Source organism: Botryllus schlosseri, chromosome 10, assembly GCF_051294905.1.
Source record: "Botryllus schlosseri isolate E-star chromosome 10, Bs_hap1, whole genome shotgun sequence".
NCBI classification, from domain to species: domain Eukaryota; kingdom Metazoa; phylum Chordata; class Ascidiacea; order Stolidobranchia; family Styelidae; genus Botryllus; species Botryllus schlosseri.
In genome coordinates, this window is record NC_137245.1 from 1,772,655 (window position 1) to 1,792,258 (window position 19,604).

The window sequence follows — 19,604 nt, forward strand, 5'->3', positions numbered from 1 at the left end:
ATGCTATTTGTCTCACTCTTAACAAGAGATGCCGTTGGTGAAGAAGTACTAGAAGGTGGGTCACAATGGGCTATAAAATACGTTTTTGGTCATAAATATATTTCGAATCTAGAAGTACCAATGAACTTGAGCAAAAACATGGATGAACATAAAACGCATATTTCCCAAAGAAAAAGTTATTTGAAAATATCAAGAAGTAACGAACAAACAGCGGTTTGAAAAGTGTGCCTTTTTTGTCCCATTGTGCCACATAGACCGAGCGAGATAGTGTAATGGTTATGCGTCCGGCTTCTCGAGCGGTTGGTCGTGGGTTCGATTCCCGGCCGGGTCATACCAAAGACTCGAAAATTGGTATCCGCAGCTATCCTGCTAGGCGCTCGGCAATCACGGATAGCATGGAGGAGAAAAAAAACGGGGGCGCAGACTAGATGACCTCATGGTGCCGTATCGCAACTCCGTCGTCAAAGCATCTCGATGGTGCAGGCGAAAAAGAATATCATCTCTCTCTCTCTCTAGGCGAGGCGCATTGGAACAAGCGGTATAGGGGAAATGGGACAGTACTAAAATATTACACACCGCATCAGTTAGCAAGAAACTGAGAACCGTTGAAGAAAAGGATGGACTAACAGGTGTCCAATGTCCATAAGACCAGTTATAGTTTACATCCCAAATTGGAATCGTGAGGTAGCTTGCATGAAGATCGCTGCCGCGGCTTGTTGAGTGCCGTGATTGATTATAAGGTGTGGTAAAATTATCTTAACCCTCCATTTATTGTGTGACACTTCATGGAATGTTTTTTAAGTGAATGTTGGTGACGATCTTGCTTCTATTCACTCTTCCATATTGATCTTTATATATTTTTTAAATCAGTCTTTGGATATCATAGCAGCATTTTGCCCCAACCAAATTGTCCCAATGTGTCCCACCCCCGATTCTGCGTCTAAAATTGCATACAGGGCGACTTTTACCTTCCCTACTAAGCTGTTTATTAATTACAGGCACAACAGACGAGATATGCCCACCTAAACACGATTGAAAGATTGAAATGTAAATTTACGCAGGTTAGCAAAATTAGGAAATTTGATCGTCATTTTCTCACGAAAACAGCGACCCGGGCGAAATCAATTAAACCACATCTGGATTACAGGTGATATGACGGTACTAAATCATCAAAGCGATGTATATTCTTCGTGACGGATTTTTAAAATACGATGCACCATTGTGCCCTGTATCCACTGCACCCCACCTTCCCCTACTATTGATTTTTCGAATGGGCTACTGAAGAAACTTTTGCCTCCTTGCAGTGCTTCCTCAGCGGCAATGATTTAAGGCTACTTCTACTTGATAATTCAAGTTCTATGGCAAAACCAATAGGCTCAGAATACTCGACTTTTACTTGATCGTAAATCGCTACTGGAACTTGATTGTGAATTTACCTCGTAACTTGCACTTGAGTAGGCCTACCAACGACTACTACTTTTGGCCCCTCTACTCATTAACAGCTTTATCGAAACTATAGGACTTGATCGACTTGGCAATAATTAATAATACTTGGTCGAGTCATGAGCTTCTCAAATAGAAGTAGAATCGGCTGACTTTAGATCCACACATGTAAGTCGCAATATTTGGGAAAGGCTGTGATAAACACGCTCTCGTGGACTGTCAAATACCGGAAACTGAGCTGCGGAGTGCGCAGAAATGAAATTCGTGGGTTCGATCCCCGTCCGGGTCAGGTCAAAGACTCGAAAACTGGTAGCTAGGCGCTAAGCGTCGATGGATAGCTTGGAAGAGAAAAAACGGGGTGCAGACCAGGTGACCTTTTACGGTCGTATCGCATCTCCGCCGTCAAAGCATCTTGAGACCAGTGAGGGGATCAAGTCACTACCTTCGAGTCACAAGTCATTTCGAGTCATCGCAAATTTTGACTCGAGTCAAGTCAAGTCATTCAATTTTTGAATGTGACTCGAGCAAGTCAAGTCAATCGATTTTTGAAGGTGACTCGAGTCAAGTCGATTCGAGTCAAGTCAAGTCAAGTCACGAGTCAAGTCACAATACAAGTCTAGTTGCCTTTTCGGAGTATGAGGCATGATAACGTCATTGCGTTTTGCTAGCCGTCTGAAGTACAGATTGAGTGGTCATGGATTTTGAACCGATGAACGAATATAGAGTTAAATATACTCGCAAGAAGGCGCTGTATCGCTCACATATTCGTTGAACTGCTAAACCTCAGTTGATAGTTAGGCTACCTGCCAAAATAGAGAATAGATACTAATTGATAGGGTGCAATACATTACCCATTTACAAATCGATATGATACAATTCGAGCCTGCGCCAATGGTTGAGGACTATACAAACTACATTCGAATTCGATTTCAATAAAACAAAGGTTTGGTTAAGGTAAAAACAGCGAACATAAATTACTTTACTTTACTAGTTTACGACAACGTAAGCTGTAAGCTTCGATCACTTTGTTTGTGGTCAATTTTTTTGTAAGGAAACAATGAAGGCTCTGTAAAGCACATGATCATTAAATGATTGGTCGCTCTCACGGGTTACACCAGCGTTACGGGAACAATCCGAACATATGCAAGATACAGTAATTTTTATCGACACCGATTTCTTAATGACTTGAAATTGACTCGTGAATTTTGCTCCGAGTCACGAGTCAATCCACATTTCCGATACGCCGAGTCGAGTCAAGTCAAGTCATTTCAGCAAAGTGACTCGAGTCAAGTCAAGTCATGCGAAAAAGGTGACTCGAGTCATCCCAACACTGATATACAGGGAATAAATCGTATACAATGAATGTATTTTAACGACAGCAATGTTACTTCAAAGCGAATTCTCGCCGATAATGACGAAGACAATGTGGATTTGAGAACAGCATAGTCATACAGGCACCGCCAAATCTGCTTCTCTCTGATCAATTAACACACGCTGCAATCATAGTGTCCTATATAGTGACCGGCTTGCAGAGCGGGAAATTTGATAAAACGGGTATCAATCGAAAGCTACCGCGGTATACTGATTGAGCTAATATAAATTTTATACTGCTCGTGGTCCTGGAACCCCCCAAATCAGCCTCAAATGTTGCATTGTAACAGAGTCGGGTATTGTGACGCAACCATGGCGTCTGGGAGCAAGTGAGAGCAGTGCAAACCGCAAGCGTATTGGCCATTGTCGCGCATTCACACTCTCACTCTCGTGCGCACTTGCTCTTGAGCTGCTCAGACGGCTCCAAACAACAAACTCCGATACAATGCAACATTCGAGGCTGATTTTGGGGGGTTCCAGTACCACGAGCAGAATAAAATATACATTTGCACAATCAGTACCTCGGTAGCTTTCGATTGATACCAGTTTTATCAAATTTAATAGTCGGCAAACCGGTCAAAAATACCGTCAAATTGCCTTTAACCAAATGGAAAGTGTGACGTAGACCAATTTCACTGACCCGTGAGATTCGCTTGTGTCCACACCATATAGCACACTACGGTGCAATCCTTAGTTAAGATTTCAAGGCTTTCGACAAGCCCGGTACCCCAAATTTACCAAGATATCAATTCATTAGGGTTGAGTACATGTTAAATACCGATAATGCAAGTCTTCTCGCTTCGACGAACTTACGCGTAAGCTCTTCACTCGCACGCTGCGCGCACACGTAAATAATAACATACAGTCACTAAAATTTGACGTTTAAGAAAGTAGTGGGGAATCTCGGCAGATTGGGGCCGCAAGCAACATTATCATGTAAGACGGGAAACTGTCCCCGGGCCGGACAAAATCCAGTCGTGGGCCGGATCCGGCTCGCGGGCCGTATGTTGCCCGCCCCTGACCTATAGGCTACATATCCACGGAATAAAATTTAGGCCTGCGCCAATTGTTGGCGAGTAATATAAACTATGTTCGAATTCAATTCAAATCCTACAAGAGGTTTGGTTAAGTTGAGAATCGGGACCCAATAACTTGTGACCAGTCTATGGAACAAAGATGGATACTTTGCTATTATATTGCTTTCCTTCATAGTTCCCGACAACGTACGCTGTAAGCTCCGATCACCTCGTTTACAGTCGATTTATTTGTCATAGAACAATGGAGCTTCAGTAAAACGCAAAATCATTGAATGAATGAAATTGGTCGCTCTCACAGGTCACACCAGCGTATCGAGAACAATCTGAACATATGAAAGACTCAGCTATTTTAATCGACACCGATTTCTTGATGACTTAAAATTGACTCGTAAATTTTGCTCCGAGTCACGAGTCAATTCACATTTTTGAAACACCGAGTCAAGTCAAGTCAAGTTATTTTTGCAAAGTGACTCGAGTCAAGTAAGGTCATACGAAAAATGTGACTCTAGTCTGACTCGAGTCATCCCAACACTGCTAGAGACTGTCCAGACGTAAAAGAATATCATTTCTCTCAAACGCGATTGTCGCTGACATCCCGAATGTAGTTTCAAACGATCCATTCTACTTGCCAGTTTTGTGACCATTCGTCCTTTCCGGCTAAGTCATAAAGCTGAAGACATTGTTCTGCCTCTTATCACATTCTTCGCTTGAGCAGATGATCACCCTTTTAAACGCTTAAGAATCCCAGCTCTAATATTCCCATTTTCGTTTATTTTTATTGACGATTGACACTGTCGTTGAGATCGCTTATCTCCCATGTTCAGTATATATATTTGTAAAATTAAAAATAAAGTACACGCTCCTCCATATCTGTTTTTCTTTCATTGCATACACAACTTGAATTTAATGCTCGCTTCATTAAAAACATTGCACGCAGCATGGCATTCTCTCTTTCTCGCTTGCTTCTTTTAATAAACTTAGGAAAACATTCCAAATTGTCCGGGCCTCGGTGTTTTACAGTCGCAGCCACTCGGTCTCTGTAATTAAAAAATACATAATGAAATATGAGCGATATGCTGATTATCAGCACCTGATAGATATAAAAAGATATTTAAATATATATAGATATTGGTTAGCCTACTTGGCTTTTATGGTCGATATCTATAATCTATAAAAGCTGTATAGAGATGGAAATGTGACACTTAGTTATATCATGCAGCATTCTGTTCATTCTTTCAGTGTAACTGCATGGCATCGTTGTCGGAATTTAATGTAGTCGACAGAGGCAGTCAAAGTGACCATCGTTGGCACTCAAATAGAAGTAATACGGTTAGTTTCTATTCAATTACAAGTAGAATTTGCGATTTCAAATAAACGTAAAAACTATTTCGAGTGGCAGTAAAATATGAAGATCTGAACAGTAACCGAGTAAGTAGTTTCAAAAGAAGCCTTGGTCCTGACCTCGCATACTGTTAGTATGTCGATCGAAGGTGACTGCTTTTGAAATTGCAGTGTGCATCTGCGACTGACCAAAAATGAATAGTGCCACTGCTAGTTCGTGGAGGTTTGGAAATTATATTCAGTTGCAGTCAGTCATACCGGGGTCGGTATTTCACTCACAAGCGCGAGGGAAACACATCACCTAACAAGTTAATTTGCAAAATCTGAAGTCAACAAAGTAAGTAGTTTTCCATAAGGAACGGATAAGTGGTGGCATTCACAAACTAGACCCGGTATAGGCCTACTAACTTTTGCGCGTATTTTAAAAGCGCTTATTCACTTTGTATGTATTCTACTTCTGCTCGAGTATCGGCGATTATTACTTTGAGCACTAGGGATTTTCTAAAGTCACTTTTCTGACACATTCTACTGGCTAGTTCATAAAATTGTTAGGTTGACTAAAAACGCGCTAAATTTTGCTCAATTTCAACGCGCAGAAGCCTATCTATAAAAGTAGACAATTTTAGATTTACGATAAAACATAATAGTTAATTTTTCCCATATTACTGGCTACCCAACTGATTTGTTAGGTTGTCCGAAAACAGGATTTAGACAGTAAACGCTATATTTTTTTCAGTTCCGAATTTTTCTACTTCATTTACTTCGCTTCTACCAGAGGAAAATTAGTCACATTTGTTATCTCTAGTTTTTTAGACAACCTATAGATGTCATGCGATAGTCTGTGAAATTTGAATTTTACTGCGATAACAGATTGCGATAAATTTCCCAAAAATATTAATCTTACCTGGTAAAATAGGAATTTCGGTCGCAGTTGATAGCTTCCTGTTGGCTGCGTATGCTGCACCGGTTGTACAGGCTGCGAGTAGTCGATGTCGCCATTCTGACTCTGGTGAGGAACATAACCCTGTTGATGATTAGCAGCCGCAGGCTGTCCGCTTTTGACTATTGGTGTCTGGAACTCTGGTTGCTGGTTTGTGATAACATCGTGACCGACGGTTTGTTGGTGTTGTTGGTGCTGTTGTTGGTGTGGATGTTGAGTGTACTGTTGGGCTGTGGGTCTGTGCACTACCCATTCGTAAACATAGAAGTAACGGGCGTCGTCGGAATATTTCTGTGTGCACACTTTGGGTCTGTCCGCGCTGCACTTACAATCGTCTTCGTTGTCGCATTTGCATATTGTGCCAGGGCTCCTGTGCAGAATATAACAGTTTCTTCAGCGCGGAAAACAGACTTGAACAACTTGAGCATTTTTAGCCTGTCCAAATTACATTAGAATTAGAACTATAGCTACACAGTTTTTTTTCAAATATACTAGCTGTTTGGGTTTTAGCGAATAAATGAACAATATGAAGTTATTGTTTCGCGTTAAATTAGACTAGAATTATAAGTTTAGCTTAGCAGTTTTTTTAAATTAAATTAGAATTATAGCTACAAAGTTTTTTTCCTAATTAGACTAGAATTATAATTGTAGTTGATTAAAACAAGTCACTTTTAGAGCTCTACTCCCGAAATACCGGTCTCTCGTCAATTCGGGCCACATCTCGCGTAATTCGTGGTCTTTATTGGTATTTTAATCTAAAAAGAGGACAATTCGCCAAAACGGAGCACAGTTGGGCGAAGGAAGGACCTTTCTTGAAAAAAAAAGAAGGACGTACGGTAACCCTATTACTTTCGATACTGCAAGACTCATTCTCATCACAAAACTGCTTTCTACTTCACAAACGCCAAGAGCAAAAAGAAGGTAGTTTTTGCATCAAACACTGTAACGTAGCAGTAGAAGTAGTCTAAAACATAAGTAAGTAGCAGGCAAGACCTGCTTGAGTAGGCTATTACGGAAAAAGTAGAAGTACATCGTTACTAAACGAAACACGAATGCCAACCTGCAGAACTGCGCTATGATTGGCCCGGTGCCGCCGTGCATGTTTGCTCCTGCACTATGCCCGCCGAAATGATTACCCCCGAATCCCGGATGCTGCGTCTGCCCGAAAGGACTGCCGCCGAACTGCTGCTGAGGAAACTGATTTGGCATCCCCGGCATTCCAGGGAAAAATAGAGATCGTTTGCTGTCATCAGCAGGTGGATCCGGTTGAGGTGGTGCGAACCCAGCTTGCTGACTTCCTCCGAAGGAAGGTGACGGGGGCATTGGGGGTGATGGTATGAAGCCAAATGGACTTTGCCCTGGAAATCCTGACTGAGGTGGGTAGTTTTGCTGCTGGTTTCCCAATGGGCTGGTTATCGGGTTGGTGGACTGCTGCTGCTGTTGGAACGGGTTGTATGCGGGAGCTGGACTTTGCGCATTTGGGATACCTGGAAACGATTGGGTGTATGGAGGGTAGCTTTGACCGTACTGTTGCTGTTGTGGAAATCCGGGCATCCCCGGAAAACTGGGTTGTTGTGGAAAACCCATTTGTTGTTGCTGTGGAAAACCCGGTTGTTGTTGCGGGAACCCCGGTTGATGAGGAAAACCGGTTTGTGGAAAACCTGGTTGCGGAAAACTTGGTTGCTGTGGGAAACCCATTTGAGGTGGGAAGCCTCCTTGTCCTGGGAAGCCTCCTGGCATAAACTGTTGTGGAAAAGCGGTTTGATGTTGTGGAAAGTACGGGTTTTGCCCTAATCCACCGCCGAACGGTGACCTGTGTACTATCTGCTTGCTGAACATGTACCGGTAGTACGAGGGGATGTTGAACATGTCGAAATAGGATGGGCGCACTGTGTAACCGACTGACGGGTAGAAAATGCATGTGCGTATACTGCAATCTTTGTCCTGGTCGTCGACTGAGCCGGCCTTGCATTGCTGGTGTGTTGGGAAGAAGGATTGTCTGAAACGAATGAGAAGTTGTTCAAAAGAATTCAGTGACTCTATGTGGTCGTCAGAGGTGGTAATAGTAGAATTTTAGTGCCCAAGTAGAGATATAACTAACGCTTTAAAATTCTACTCGATCTCACGGCATTTCAAAAACTAGATGCGGTGGTCGCGAGGTAGCGTACTTTTATAAGTCGATCGAGAGGGGCTATACTTTAGAAATTGCAGTGTGAATCCTCGCCACTCACGAAAAATGACTCTGGACAGTACTACAAATTCATCCAATTTCCGAAAATATATTCAATAATTTCATCTATGAACCTGATGGAATCCTATCCAAAAGTACTTTCTACTTTAGCAAGTCCACGGTTTAAAAAGTAAGTAGTTCATGAGTTGTCAAGACAATAGTGGTTACCAGCTTCATGCTGTCTATTGAATGCGTTGACTCCTATATTTTGAATATATTCTTTGAGTCAATTATTTATCAACAAAGAGGATTGTTAGAGGCTAAAGAACCTGGTAAGGCTTCAATTTCTGTGCTAATACTTGCAATAAAATATTGATGCTAACTATATTTTAGAAAATGAAATTTGTGGAGGGGAATAAGATTTGAATATTGACTAAAAGAGTGCACAGGATGGAAAAGGTTGGGAACAACTGTCGTATATACTCTTTAAGCCAGTGGCTGTCAACCGAGGGTCCGCGAAGCATTTTCAGGGGTCCGCGAAACCTCTAATGTAAAATGATTGATAAACTAATTTGTATTTTTTTAATTAGAGAAAGCGTGAGACAGTTTCGATTCATAGGCCTAATTGCTAAAACGTTAGGACTCACATCAATAAAATGGTTGTCTGAGATGAAATATACGACTGTGCAAACTGATTTTAATTGTCGAATTGCGAATAGCCTGCCAATGCAAAATATTTCTACTTAGAGTTGCTTTGTTCGGGTCTGTGGAACAATTAAATGTTGGAGATAGCAAGGTCAAACAGGATGACTTCGAAGTGTTTGCAAAACATTTTGGATTTTGAGTTGTCATAGTCTCAGTAAATTAGTAAACAATTGTATGAAATAGAAATTTCTGATTTTTTGCCTAATCTGTCCCAATGAAGGAATTGAAAACTCGCCATGAAATCCATTTTCTCCAGTGATATAACCACTAAATACTTCCCAGATCAGTTGGTAAATAGAAATGACTAACTAGGCTAGACGTGATATGCTCAATAAAATCTCACACCAAAATCTGTCGTCGGAAGCGTTTCGAATTAATATTACATTCGCCACCACCTGTCTTTGTGGAAATGGATTTTAGGCACTCACTCATATCAAATCGAAGACGCGTATTTCCAAGACAATAAATACAGCTGTAAAGTTCGCTTTGAAATAATATAAGTATGCCCAATTTCTACATATAGTGTGTTGTTATTTTCAAGAAGTCATTTTGTGGCTGTTTATGACTACCCTAAAATTAATATTTGCACAAGACAGATGACGGTTACACGATAATTGAGCTAATTTGAACGAAAACTTGAGGGGGTACGTGACGGTCCAAAAGGGGTCCGCGAAGACAAAAAGGTTGAGAACCACTGCTTTAAGCCATAACACGACATTGCAGCTATATCATGAAACAAGTGAAATTAATTAGCAATAATATTATTTTCTGTCGCGTTTTATCCTCTACCAGTGCCCGGTCACTTGTAGACCGTGCATGGACGACTGGGCGTGTAATGGTAGACCATTATCATTGCGATTAGAACTTACGGTGGGCATATATCTGGAAATCTTTGACCTTGGTCATCGGAATCTGAGTCATCGTCGTCACCGTCTTGCTTATAAGAACTGGGGTTGAAGAGGAAGTTTGAAAATGGAAATTGAAAAAATCCGAACCTCTTTTCCTGCAAAAACATTGGAGACTTTTTGCTTATGTCAATCATCACAGCAACTTTAGGGTTAGCCAAACCAAAAGAAGGTTGAAGAGCACTGGTTTATCTTACCGCCTATTAATGGCTGGCATATCATGGATCAGGTTACAATCTCGTTTAGAAAATTATCGGGATTGGCGAGTACAACAGTATATTGACCAAATTAAGTTATGAAAAAGAGAGTAACATAAATTAGGTCATATAGGCCAGATGTCTAGGACATCTATGTTTTATCGCCTATGCTGAAGTAGGCATATACAGTCGAATCCGCTCAATTCGGACACCGGATGACTAGGACAGCAGTTTCACTCGGCCACAATCCTCGAGAATTGAACAAAAGCAAAATTACGCGTAAAAAAACGATAACTCCAACAATTTTCTGCTTAATTCGGACACCGGTTCGCATTTCCTATCGTTGGGTTATGAAACACTAAGCAGTAGGCTACTTCGTTCGTTTTGACACAAGATGAGTGATTATATCGCGAAGCAATGACGATTCATCTAGTAATAATCGACAATGCAAGCATACAAAGCCGTCTCAACTTCATGTTCGCTTTGAATTAGGTACATCTTGTAGAACAGATAATGGTACGGAAAAGTCCAGCAGAAAAAATGAAATTGCTCACAAAAGTAGGCCTAAGCGAAGAAAAAAGTAAATACGCTTCATTGACATTCCGACAGTTGATTGCTTTGGTGGGGATATAAAAGTACTATTTGAACATGGTATGCGTGTGTCACACAATGGCATCAGTTGGTTTGGGATCGAGAATACTGTTCGATACAACTAACCTGAAGGTATAACTTATAGGAATGGTGTGAACCTCATGACGTCACGTGACGTCATATTGCTAATTCCAACCCTACCTAGCGACGAATCGGGCCACATAATGCCACAATGCTGAAGTAGCCTACATAAACTGAATTTTCAAACGTCCCAAATGTATCAACTGGAGCAATAAAATGATATAATAATAATTATATTAAATCAATATCTTTCGTCGCTTTGCCAACAATTTCGAAGAGGACTTGCAAGGGAATATAAGCTTACGACAGACCGGACAATTTATTCGGTGTCTCCGTATTGCTACGTTGATATTGAGCAGAGTGTAAAATGGGTTTTACCACATGAACAAGTTATACAGCAGTAGCCAACATCCCAATCGCACCGATTTGGTTTTTACGATACAATAAACATATAAAATCGAGATGGACCCCGCACGCTTGCTAGAATTTTTACGTCAGATAACGATATAAATTTCATTGATTGGTTGAATAAGCATCATTTGCTGACTACCTACATGTAGCGTATTTCGCTCTTGATGTTGTGTGATTGCGGGTCAAGCTTACAGTAGAAACATGTCACTTAGTATTCACATACGGAAGGCTGGATATTTCGAGCAGACTTTTGCAACAAAGCAACTAAAATTTTTGAGGTTGTCAAAGTACATGGTCGTTTAGTGCTGATTTTTGTACGCTGCAAACGCAATGCATAGAGTGGCCCGCAATTGAAATGCAATAAATTTCAAGCAAAGATGTTATATTGCAGTGAAAATTGTAATATATGAAAAAGGTTCACAATGCAGAACCTACCAAGGTTCGTTTGTGAAGGTGGACCTCTAAATTTCTGAGGTTCACACACAGAACGCGAACGTGAACCTCACGTTCACACCATCCCTTACTAATGAGCGTTTTATGTGATACGTAAATTAATGATATCACTGGCAATATGAAGATATCGGTATTTGGACTAGCATTCTATCAGTAATAACGAAAGCAAATCACGGCTTGCTATATACGTACTCCTGTTCCTTTTGCTTCCTCGTTTCCTTGAGCGGTTCGTGTAACTATCGCCGCCACTAGTGCTAAAGCTAGTACCCGTTTCATTGTCCTATTCTACCCTATCCTTGTCGAGAAGCGCTGTAAAACTTGGGAAGCGCTAGGTTATATATATGGACGGAGAAAATAGGCTAATTAGAATGGGGAAATCTTTCGGTCATAGCGTCAAACGAAAAGTCGATTACATTCGCAAGTCACAGAGACAATGACGCATAAACGACGAGTGATGGATAATTTCTTCATTACCGAGGATCGCACACTTCATCGAGGTTCATTAAGTAATCAAATATAGCTTGATTGGAATTAGAGTGAAGTGCGTCATGATGAATGGATTTTCGAGAAAAATGCAGATTGACATAGTGTATTTGAGATACTTCCGATTCAGATCCAGATATACTCAACAAAATTTCAGGCATGATACGTAACGAACGTATTGTATGAATTAACGCGGTTTCGTGGACGATGTTGTTGGGCTTGTCGTTGAAAATCCTGCGTGCATGAATCGTTTGAATTAAAATGTTGTGTTTTATTAATACCGTCGTGCAATGTTCCCTCTATGCTGCGCACGTGCGCAAATGCGCAGTGCTGACACGGTCTCTGCGCACAGAAAATCTATGTTGCGCACAAAAAATCCGAAGTGCTGACCTTTTTTTTAATCGTTACGCACTGTTGTCCAAGGGTCTGCGCAGTGAGTTGGTGAGTGTGCGCAGACTCGTCAAAAATTAGAGGGAACATTGCCGTCGTGTAAGTCTGTGGCACACTCATAGCGAACAGAGTGTGTATTCCCACCCGTGTAACATCCCTCATATACGGATGTGAATATACACCCATGTCACCCGAAACCAGTACCTACCTCAGACCACACCGCGGCATAAATCGAATACAACATTTTAACCCAAATTACGCATGCACGTAGTTAGGTGGAAAGGTATGCACCTAAGCACGTAGGATTTATGACCGCGGTATAATTATGAGTTGGGTTGTTTTCGTGTACCACCCTTTTCGGCCCTTCGGGTGTGAATTCACACCTTTATCGCTAGGAGTGTGGTTCACAAGCTTTTGCATATTGTGGCATTTCGGCTCCGCCTCGCTATGTGGATAAAGTCTAAAAGCTGTCCCTGCTCCCAGTCGGCAGACATATCATAATGTAGAATATCGGTCTGGCGCGAATGACTATCGCAGGCGAAAAACGCCCTGAATACCACAACAAACAATATCTTGTGACCAGACTAACACAATTACAATGTTTTCGGTTTTCCAAATTAGATTGGAATTAGAATTAGAATTACTGAATTCGCGATCACTTTATATCAAATCAGAGTTCATCCTCCTGAGCATGAAAATAGCAAATGTCCGCACAGTAAGCTTGGATCGTTTCGTACTATACAGTTCTCCTGTAGGATTTTCACGAACGCCAGAAATTAGATTAGAATTCAAAGTAGAGCTTAGAAACATTTCAGAAATTCGATTATCCGCATTTTGCTCTGATCATTCTAAGTACACAACTAGAATTATCTGACTGTCTATCTAATTATCTAGTCTTTCGAGTCTGCTTGTGGCATACTAGAAAAAAACTATCAAGATAAGAAAATTTGCTTTGAAAACTATTTTCATGTGTCAATGCAATGGATGCGGCTGTTTATACGTACATGTACGAATGAAACGAGGTCGACTTGTTGACAAAGATACAGGCATCAAGCACAGTCTCTTTCGTGAAGTCGTGTTCACGTAGCTTTGGTGCTGCAAATGACAATGTAATGTTGATTGCTTTTGCGTCGATCGTGGATCGTGGATTTGAAAGCATACGACAGCCAAGATTCATTCATTTTTGTGAGAACGACGTTTAAACATCAGGTCATTTGATAAATCAATGCCTTATTTTAGATATTTATAAAGTTGTTTTCCAAACTTCCAAAAAGACTTGAGGCGCACAATTGGAGAAGCACTTCTATCTAGACAGGGCTTGGTTGTCGCGTAAATTACTTGTCATCAGTCTCTAGTATGATTCCAAATCGCGACTCCAACTTATCAGTATAGAGCTTGACCGATATCGGATACCGATATAACCGATAACTAGTACCTTCACCGATGACGCCGATATATTCAGCCGGTATTAAAAATACGGCATCTAGCTTCCAACACTACAGAGCAATGATTTGAACAGCTTTACATCCATCGCTATGCATGGACACAGGACATGCAAAAACTAGACAGGCTGCATCTGCACACATGTAACCTATTACTAATTTATCAACATTCCCACTCTAACAGTCACAGATTAGATATAGCTCTCTGACTTGATACTGCCATGTTGTGACGTCACAAAAATTGCCGATACCTAGTGACCGATACCGATGTTTGTTTCAAAGTATGATATCGACTCGATACTATTGCCAAACCGATAATAATAGTTCTCTCTCGACTCCTGATCATACAGTATAAGGCAGGGGCAGGCAACTTCTCCAGTCGGCGGGTCGGATATAGGAAAATGAAGTACTTGGCGGGCCGGATTCCTGAATCGATACATTATTCGCCCATATTTATCCACATATACAAGGAATAAATCGTATTTATTGAAGGTATTTTAACGACAGCAATGTCACTTCAAAGCCATTTCTCGCCGATAATGAGGAAGACAATGTGGATTTGAGAATAGCATTGCCATACAGGCACCGCCATGTCTGCGTTTCCCTGATCAATCAACACGCGGTGCAATCCTTAATTAAGATTTCAAGGCGTTCGATAAGCCCGGTACCCCAAATTTACCAAGATATCAATTCATTCGGGTTGAGTAGGGGACGAGATAGCGTCGTTGTTTAACTGTGTGGACTAATTAGTCTTGATATTGAATTCACGCGCCCCGCGTCCTCTTCGAAATTTGAAAAGTGGCCCGCGACCCGTTTGGGGTTGGCGACCCCTGGCATGAGCGGTGTCTTGCAAAAGCCTAGAAGTGTGCCGTGCTACAAGTCGGCGGTTACGGAATAAAAAATAAAAAATATCAGCCTGGTGAAAATGACCATTGTAGTCGACAAACACAATGATTACGACAAACGACATTAGGGTTGAGTACATCGTAAATGCCGATAATGCAAGTCTTCTCGCTTCGACGAAGTTACGCATAAGCTCCACTCTCTCACGCTGCGCATACACGTATATAATAACATATAGTCACTAAAATTTGACCTAGTAAGCAAGTAGTGGGGAATCTCGGCAGACTGGGGCCGCGGGCCACATTATCATGTAAGACGGAAAAACTGTCCGCGGGCCGGACAAAATCTCTTCGGGGGCCGTATGTTGCCCGCCCCTGGTATAAGGCCTACTAATGATGTTTCAAATGTGTGGCCGATTGGGAACAGGAAACACTATTTTGGATACGAGGTGTGCGATTATTCACACATAATACGAAAGCGTAATTATTTCGATCATCTCATCAGCCCTTCGAGACTATGAGTCTCGCCGCTGCGACCAAGTTCGTCTCTGGATAGCCAAATCTTTATTCGATTTTAAACCGCAACAATAGAATGATAAAATTGGGCTGTTTATCTATTTCAGTTCAGATGTAAAAGTCTCCATACTACTTTGAATTCCCACAAATGAGCATGATTGACTTGCATGCTACTATCTTTGTGTTACTGGCAGATGTGGTCAGTAACGAAGTACTTCTACTTTTTCGAAGTACTCAAGTAGTTTTCCTCTACTTCTGGTACTTATTCAAGTAGATCTTATTTTCGCTACTTCTACTTCGTAGTATTTTGTGATCTACTTACTTACTTTTCGCTATTTTCAGTTTGTCAAGTAGAAGTAGTTTAATCCACCAATCAGGAAGATAGCCTGAGGAATTTCGGGGCTGTTTTCGCGGATTATGAACATTTAATTTTCATTAAAGTTGAGTAGTGGATACGGAGTAACCAGTATGATTTCACAAGAGCATCGGTGAATATAATTTAGGTGTCGGGTTGGCGTGGTTTTTTTCACACCGCATTGTTGCCATTCGCCCATATGAAATATTTCATCACAGTATATATGGCTCATCATAACGTTTGAAACTCATGTTTCGCAATCTCGCATTTACTTTTCATATCGTAATCTAGCAGTCAACGGCGTGACCTAACAAACTTCAGTTTGCAGAAAACCTTTGACGCTGTAAACAATGTTGACTGTTTGCTCTAACGCAACAGTTTTGACCGACTTTTTTACTTTTTTCAATTCAATTCAAAGAATAATCGCCCTAGTTATGGCTGATATTGAGCACTGGTGATTGTAGTATATTTCATGATTATCCTACTTTCGCAAACCTAAGAGTGACATTTTTGTATTAGTAATTATAGCCTCATCCATCCACCCACGCCCTCCGAAATGATCGCATTCGATTTACAACACTGCTGTAATAGCCGCACGCCTGATAAATAGAAATGTCAAATAATATTACGATTAGCAGAAGTTTGCCTTACTTATTTGACCGTAATTTAAAAACCTTATCCCCCGTACAAGACAATATGATTGCACATAATCGCATCATTAGCGACAATCAAATCTTCTTCACATAAATACGGACGGACATCAATTTATTCCGTGAATTCACATGGAATCCCACGTCATTAGCGATGATTGGGAGGATATGTGTCGGTTTAAAATGCGCACTTGTACAATGAACCTTGTAAATACATACATGATAAGGTGTATAATTATACTCGCTAGGTTTCTTGTCTAGCCTTCGTATATTAGTAGGCGGCAGTTGATTTGTGTCGAACTCTACGCTATAATGTATCCGATAATCTTTTTTTAGGAAATGAAAGCATAAATTGCCAATCTATAACATTGTTGCAAAGCTTAAAATGCTTATGACATGTGAAGTCTTACATAATATTTCTGTGTGTCTTATTCGTTGATAAGGTCAATTATTGTTAGATAGTTATGTTAGGACGTAACGTATAAATATGTTATACAAATGAATGGTATATTCATATCGAAATGAATCGAATATTTCCGGCTGCCACTCGCCAGAAGTAATCGTCAGCAACTTGCAGAGGATTGGAAACAACATTGTATATCAACAATTGTATCACAAAATATGACGTCCGCCCGCCGCCCTGACAGTTTCAATAACTCCATTTTCTATTTCGAATAATCGGGGTGAAATTGTATGCCGGTTACGCCATATTATGCGGTACGATTGGTTATATAATTAAATACGATTTTCTTTCCAATTCTCTACTAGTTGCCGACGATTACCCTATATACCCCTGACGAGTGTCAGCCGAAAATATCCGGGTTCATTTCAGTGTACGATTCAATGGAATATTGAAGTCCTGTGCCTCAAAGAAGCTCTTCAAATAAATGTGTTGGTGTGTTCACTAACCGCTGATGTTAATGTAGGCATACCTGTGTTACGCTGGATGCTAAATTATTGGCGCTTTAAACACATTTCCCGCTTCTCTGCAATAAATATACTTCGGACCTGACGAGTAGAACAGTATCCCGCTGGCCATCCGACAGTCGACGAGCATGTCCGCATTCAAGTCGATATACACGCATTTTCTACTAAATAAATGCTTGCCCGCCCTCAAGATTAGGCCTACCTGACCACGACCTGACCTATCGATCTCGCCTTCCGTGACATGCTACCGCATTTTTTTATCGCTTGCTTTTAATTATTATATTATCTTCTTTTACTTTTCATTCAGTAAAATGGTATCTCAAGGCTCGACGGATCACGACTTTAATCAAGAAGATATGTCGTCGGTGCATTGTCCATGTCCATAAATTGTCACCTCCTCTTTTGTATTCGTATAAAACAGAGTGGTTATTCCTAACCGGGGTTCTATGAACCAGTCTCAGAGGTCCAGTGGAAGTAAAGACCCGCCCACTTAACTCACGCCCGTCTTGGCCATCATTATGGTTGCAGCTGGCAATTAGGCCCGACCACTAGTCGAATTGTGACCATTTTGGCAGTACGTCATGTGCGTATGCAGGAAAGGTCGGGGTCCGAAATCGAAATCCCTTCTGAAATGCCAAATCCATCTCCAATATTTAGAAGCTAATTTGAGTAATTGTATCACGCTGCTGTGTCTTGAGTTTGTCCGAACAATACGAAGACACTTTCCAAGGTGAAGCCGCGCGCATTTCAATTTTCGAGGATCGCAATGTCATTTTGCGTGATAATCGCGAAGCTAAAATATATAAGCCTCCGTCGATTAACTATTCGCCGCCTTGAGATATCAATATCGAAGGTTTCGGCTAACATGCGGCGGGCATTTTGGGCCAAGGTTTTATCGCCACCAATCTTTTGGCAGGGTAATTCTCTGAGGCTCATGTTATCCGAGACGTCAAAGATCTTTGTGTGTCCTGGAGTAGAAATTGGCGGTGCCTATGTAATAGCACCCGCTGGTTAAACATCTCAAAGGCTTCACGGGGTAGTTGGAATACACCGTTTCTCCCATGATTGCGAATAAAGTTATAGACTCATTTCTGTAAATTATGCGTTTCTCCATTTTTGGGAGGGGGTATACCACTATCACCGCCCAGATCAAAATCAAGAAATTTAGTGACACTAAAAGTAGGATATTACCTAGTTGAATTAACCAACAGGTTATTTTGGGACAAATGAACTAAAATATTCAGAAATGAGCCGCACTTAATTGACATTCTTCTGCATGATAGTCATATTGGTATTTAGTTTTCGTCTCCGCGACCTCAGAGTATAGGAGTAGGCTACTACCCCTAGTTTGGGAACGCCTGCTGGAGCTTACTCACTCGTTCAGAGATCAGTGTTGGGATGACTCGAGTCATGACTTGACTCGAGTCACTTTTTTGTATGACTTGAGTTGACTCGAGTCACTTTGCTAAAATGACTTGACTTGGCTCGGCGTATCAGAAATGTGGATTGACTCGTGACTCGGAGCAAAATTCGCGAGTCAATTTCAAGTCATCAAGTAACTGGTGTCGATAAAAATCACTGTATCTTACATATGTTCGGATTGTTTGCGCAACGCTGGTGTAACCCGTGAGAGGAACCAATCATTCAATGATCGTGCGTTTTACTGAGCCTCCATTGTTCTCTCACAAATATATTGATCGCAAACGAAGTGATCGAGGCTGGCAGCATACGTTGTCGTAAACTATAGTATAGTAAAGTAAGTTAATAGCAAAATGTCTATATCTGTTCTGTGTTCTTAACTTAACCAAACCTCTTGTTTTATTGAAATTGCATTCGCAAATAGTTTAAATAGTCCTCAACCATTGGCGCAGGCTCGAATTGTATCATATCAATTTGCAAAAGGGTATGTATTGCAACTTATCAATTCGTTTCTCTATTCTCTATTTTGGCTGGTAACTATAAACTGAGGCTGTGCAATTACTTACGTAGTTTATTAGTTCTACTGATATGTGAGCGATACAGCGCCTTACTTGCGTGTATATTCAACTCTATATTCGGTCATCGGTTCAAAATCAATGACCACTCAATCTGTATTTCTGACAGCTAGCAAAATACAATGACGTTATAACGCCTCATACCTCGAAAAGGCAATTTGACTTGACTCGAGTCACCTTCGAAAATCGATTGACTTGACTCGAATTGACTCATGACTCGAAGGTAGTGACTTGATCCCAACACTGTCAGAGATATGTCATTTCCACTAACGTACGTAGCTTTGTACCACATGCTTCGATACAACCAATCGAGGTTTGCAGCCGCCCACAATATAAAATAACAGTATCCAAACTATAATT

At 41.0% G+C, this 19,604-nt stretch overlaps 1 protein-coding gene and 1 long non-coding RNA gene across 2 annotated transcripts in view; one reads left to right on the forward strand and one right to left on the reverse strand.

Moving 5' to 3' along the window:
• Positions 1–19,604, forward strand: part of LOC145447848 (uncharacterized) — a 272,584-nt gene that overhangs the window by 216,253 nt on the left and 36,727 nt on the right. The window lies entirely within an intron of this gene.
• On the reverse strand, positions 4,608–11,994 carry LOC145448869 (uncharacterized). The gene is made up of 5 exons (XM_080327316.1): positions 11,838–11,994; positions 9,877–10,010; positions 7,193–8,131; positions 6,097–6,502; positions 4,608–4,888 (listed from the first exon to the last, which is right to left on the reverse strand). The coding sequence occupies exons 1-5, from the start codon at positions 11,919–11,921 to the stop codon at positions 4,829–4,831; spliced, it is 1,623 nt and encodes a 540-aa protein (XP_080183442.1). The 5' UTR covers positions 11,922–11,994; the 3' UTR covers positions 4,608–4,828.

Excerpts from the sequence above, each read along its gene's own strand:
- LOC145448869 (XM_080327316.1), bottom strand. The coding sequence starts at position 11,921 with ATGAAACGGGTACTAGCTTTAGCACTAGTGGCGGCGATAGTTACACGA. Across the intron at positions 8,132-9,876 it reads TTTCCAGATATATGCCCACC|ACAATCCTTCTTCCCAACAC; the intron begins GTAAGTTCTAAT and ends CATTCGTTTCAG. Across the intron at positions 4,889-6,096 it reads CGAAATTCCTATTTTACCAG|AGACCGAGTGGCTGCGACTG; the intron begins GTAAGATTAATA and ends TTTTAATTACAG.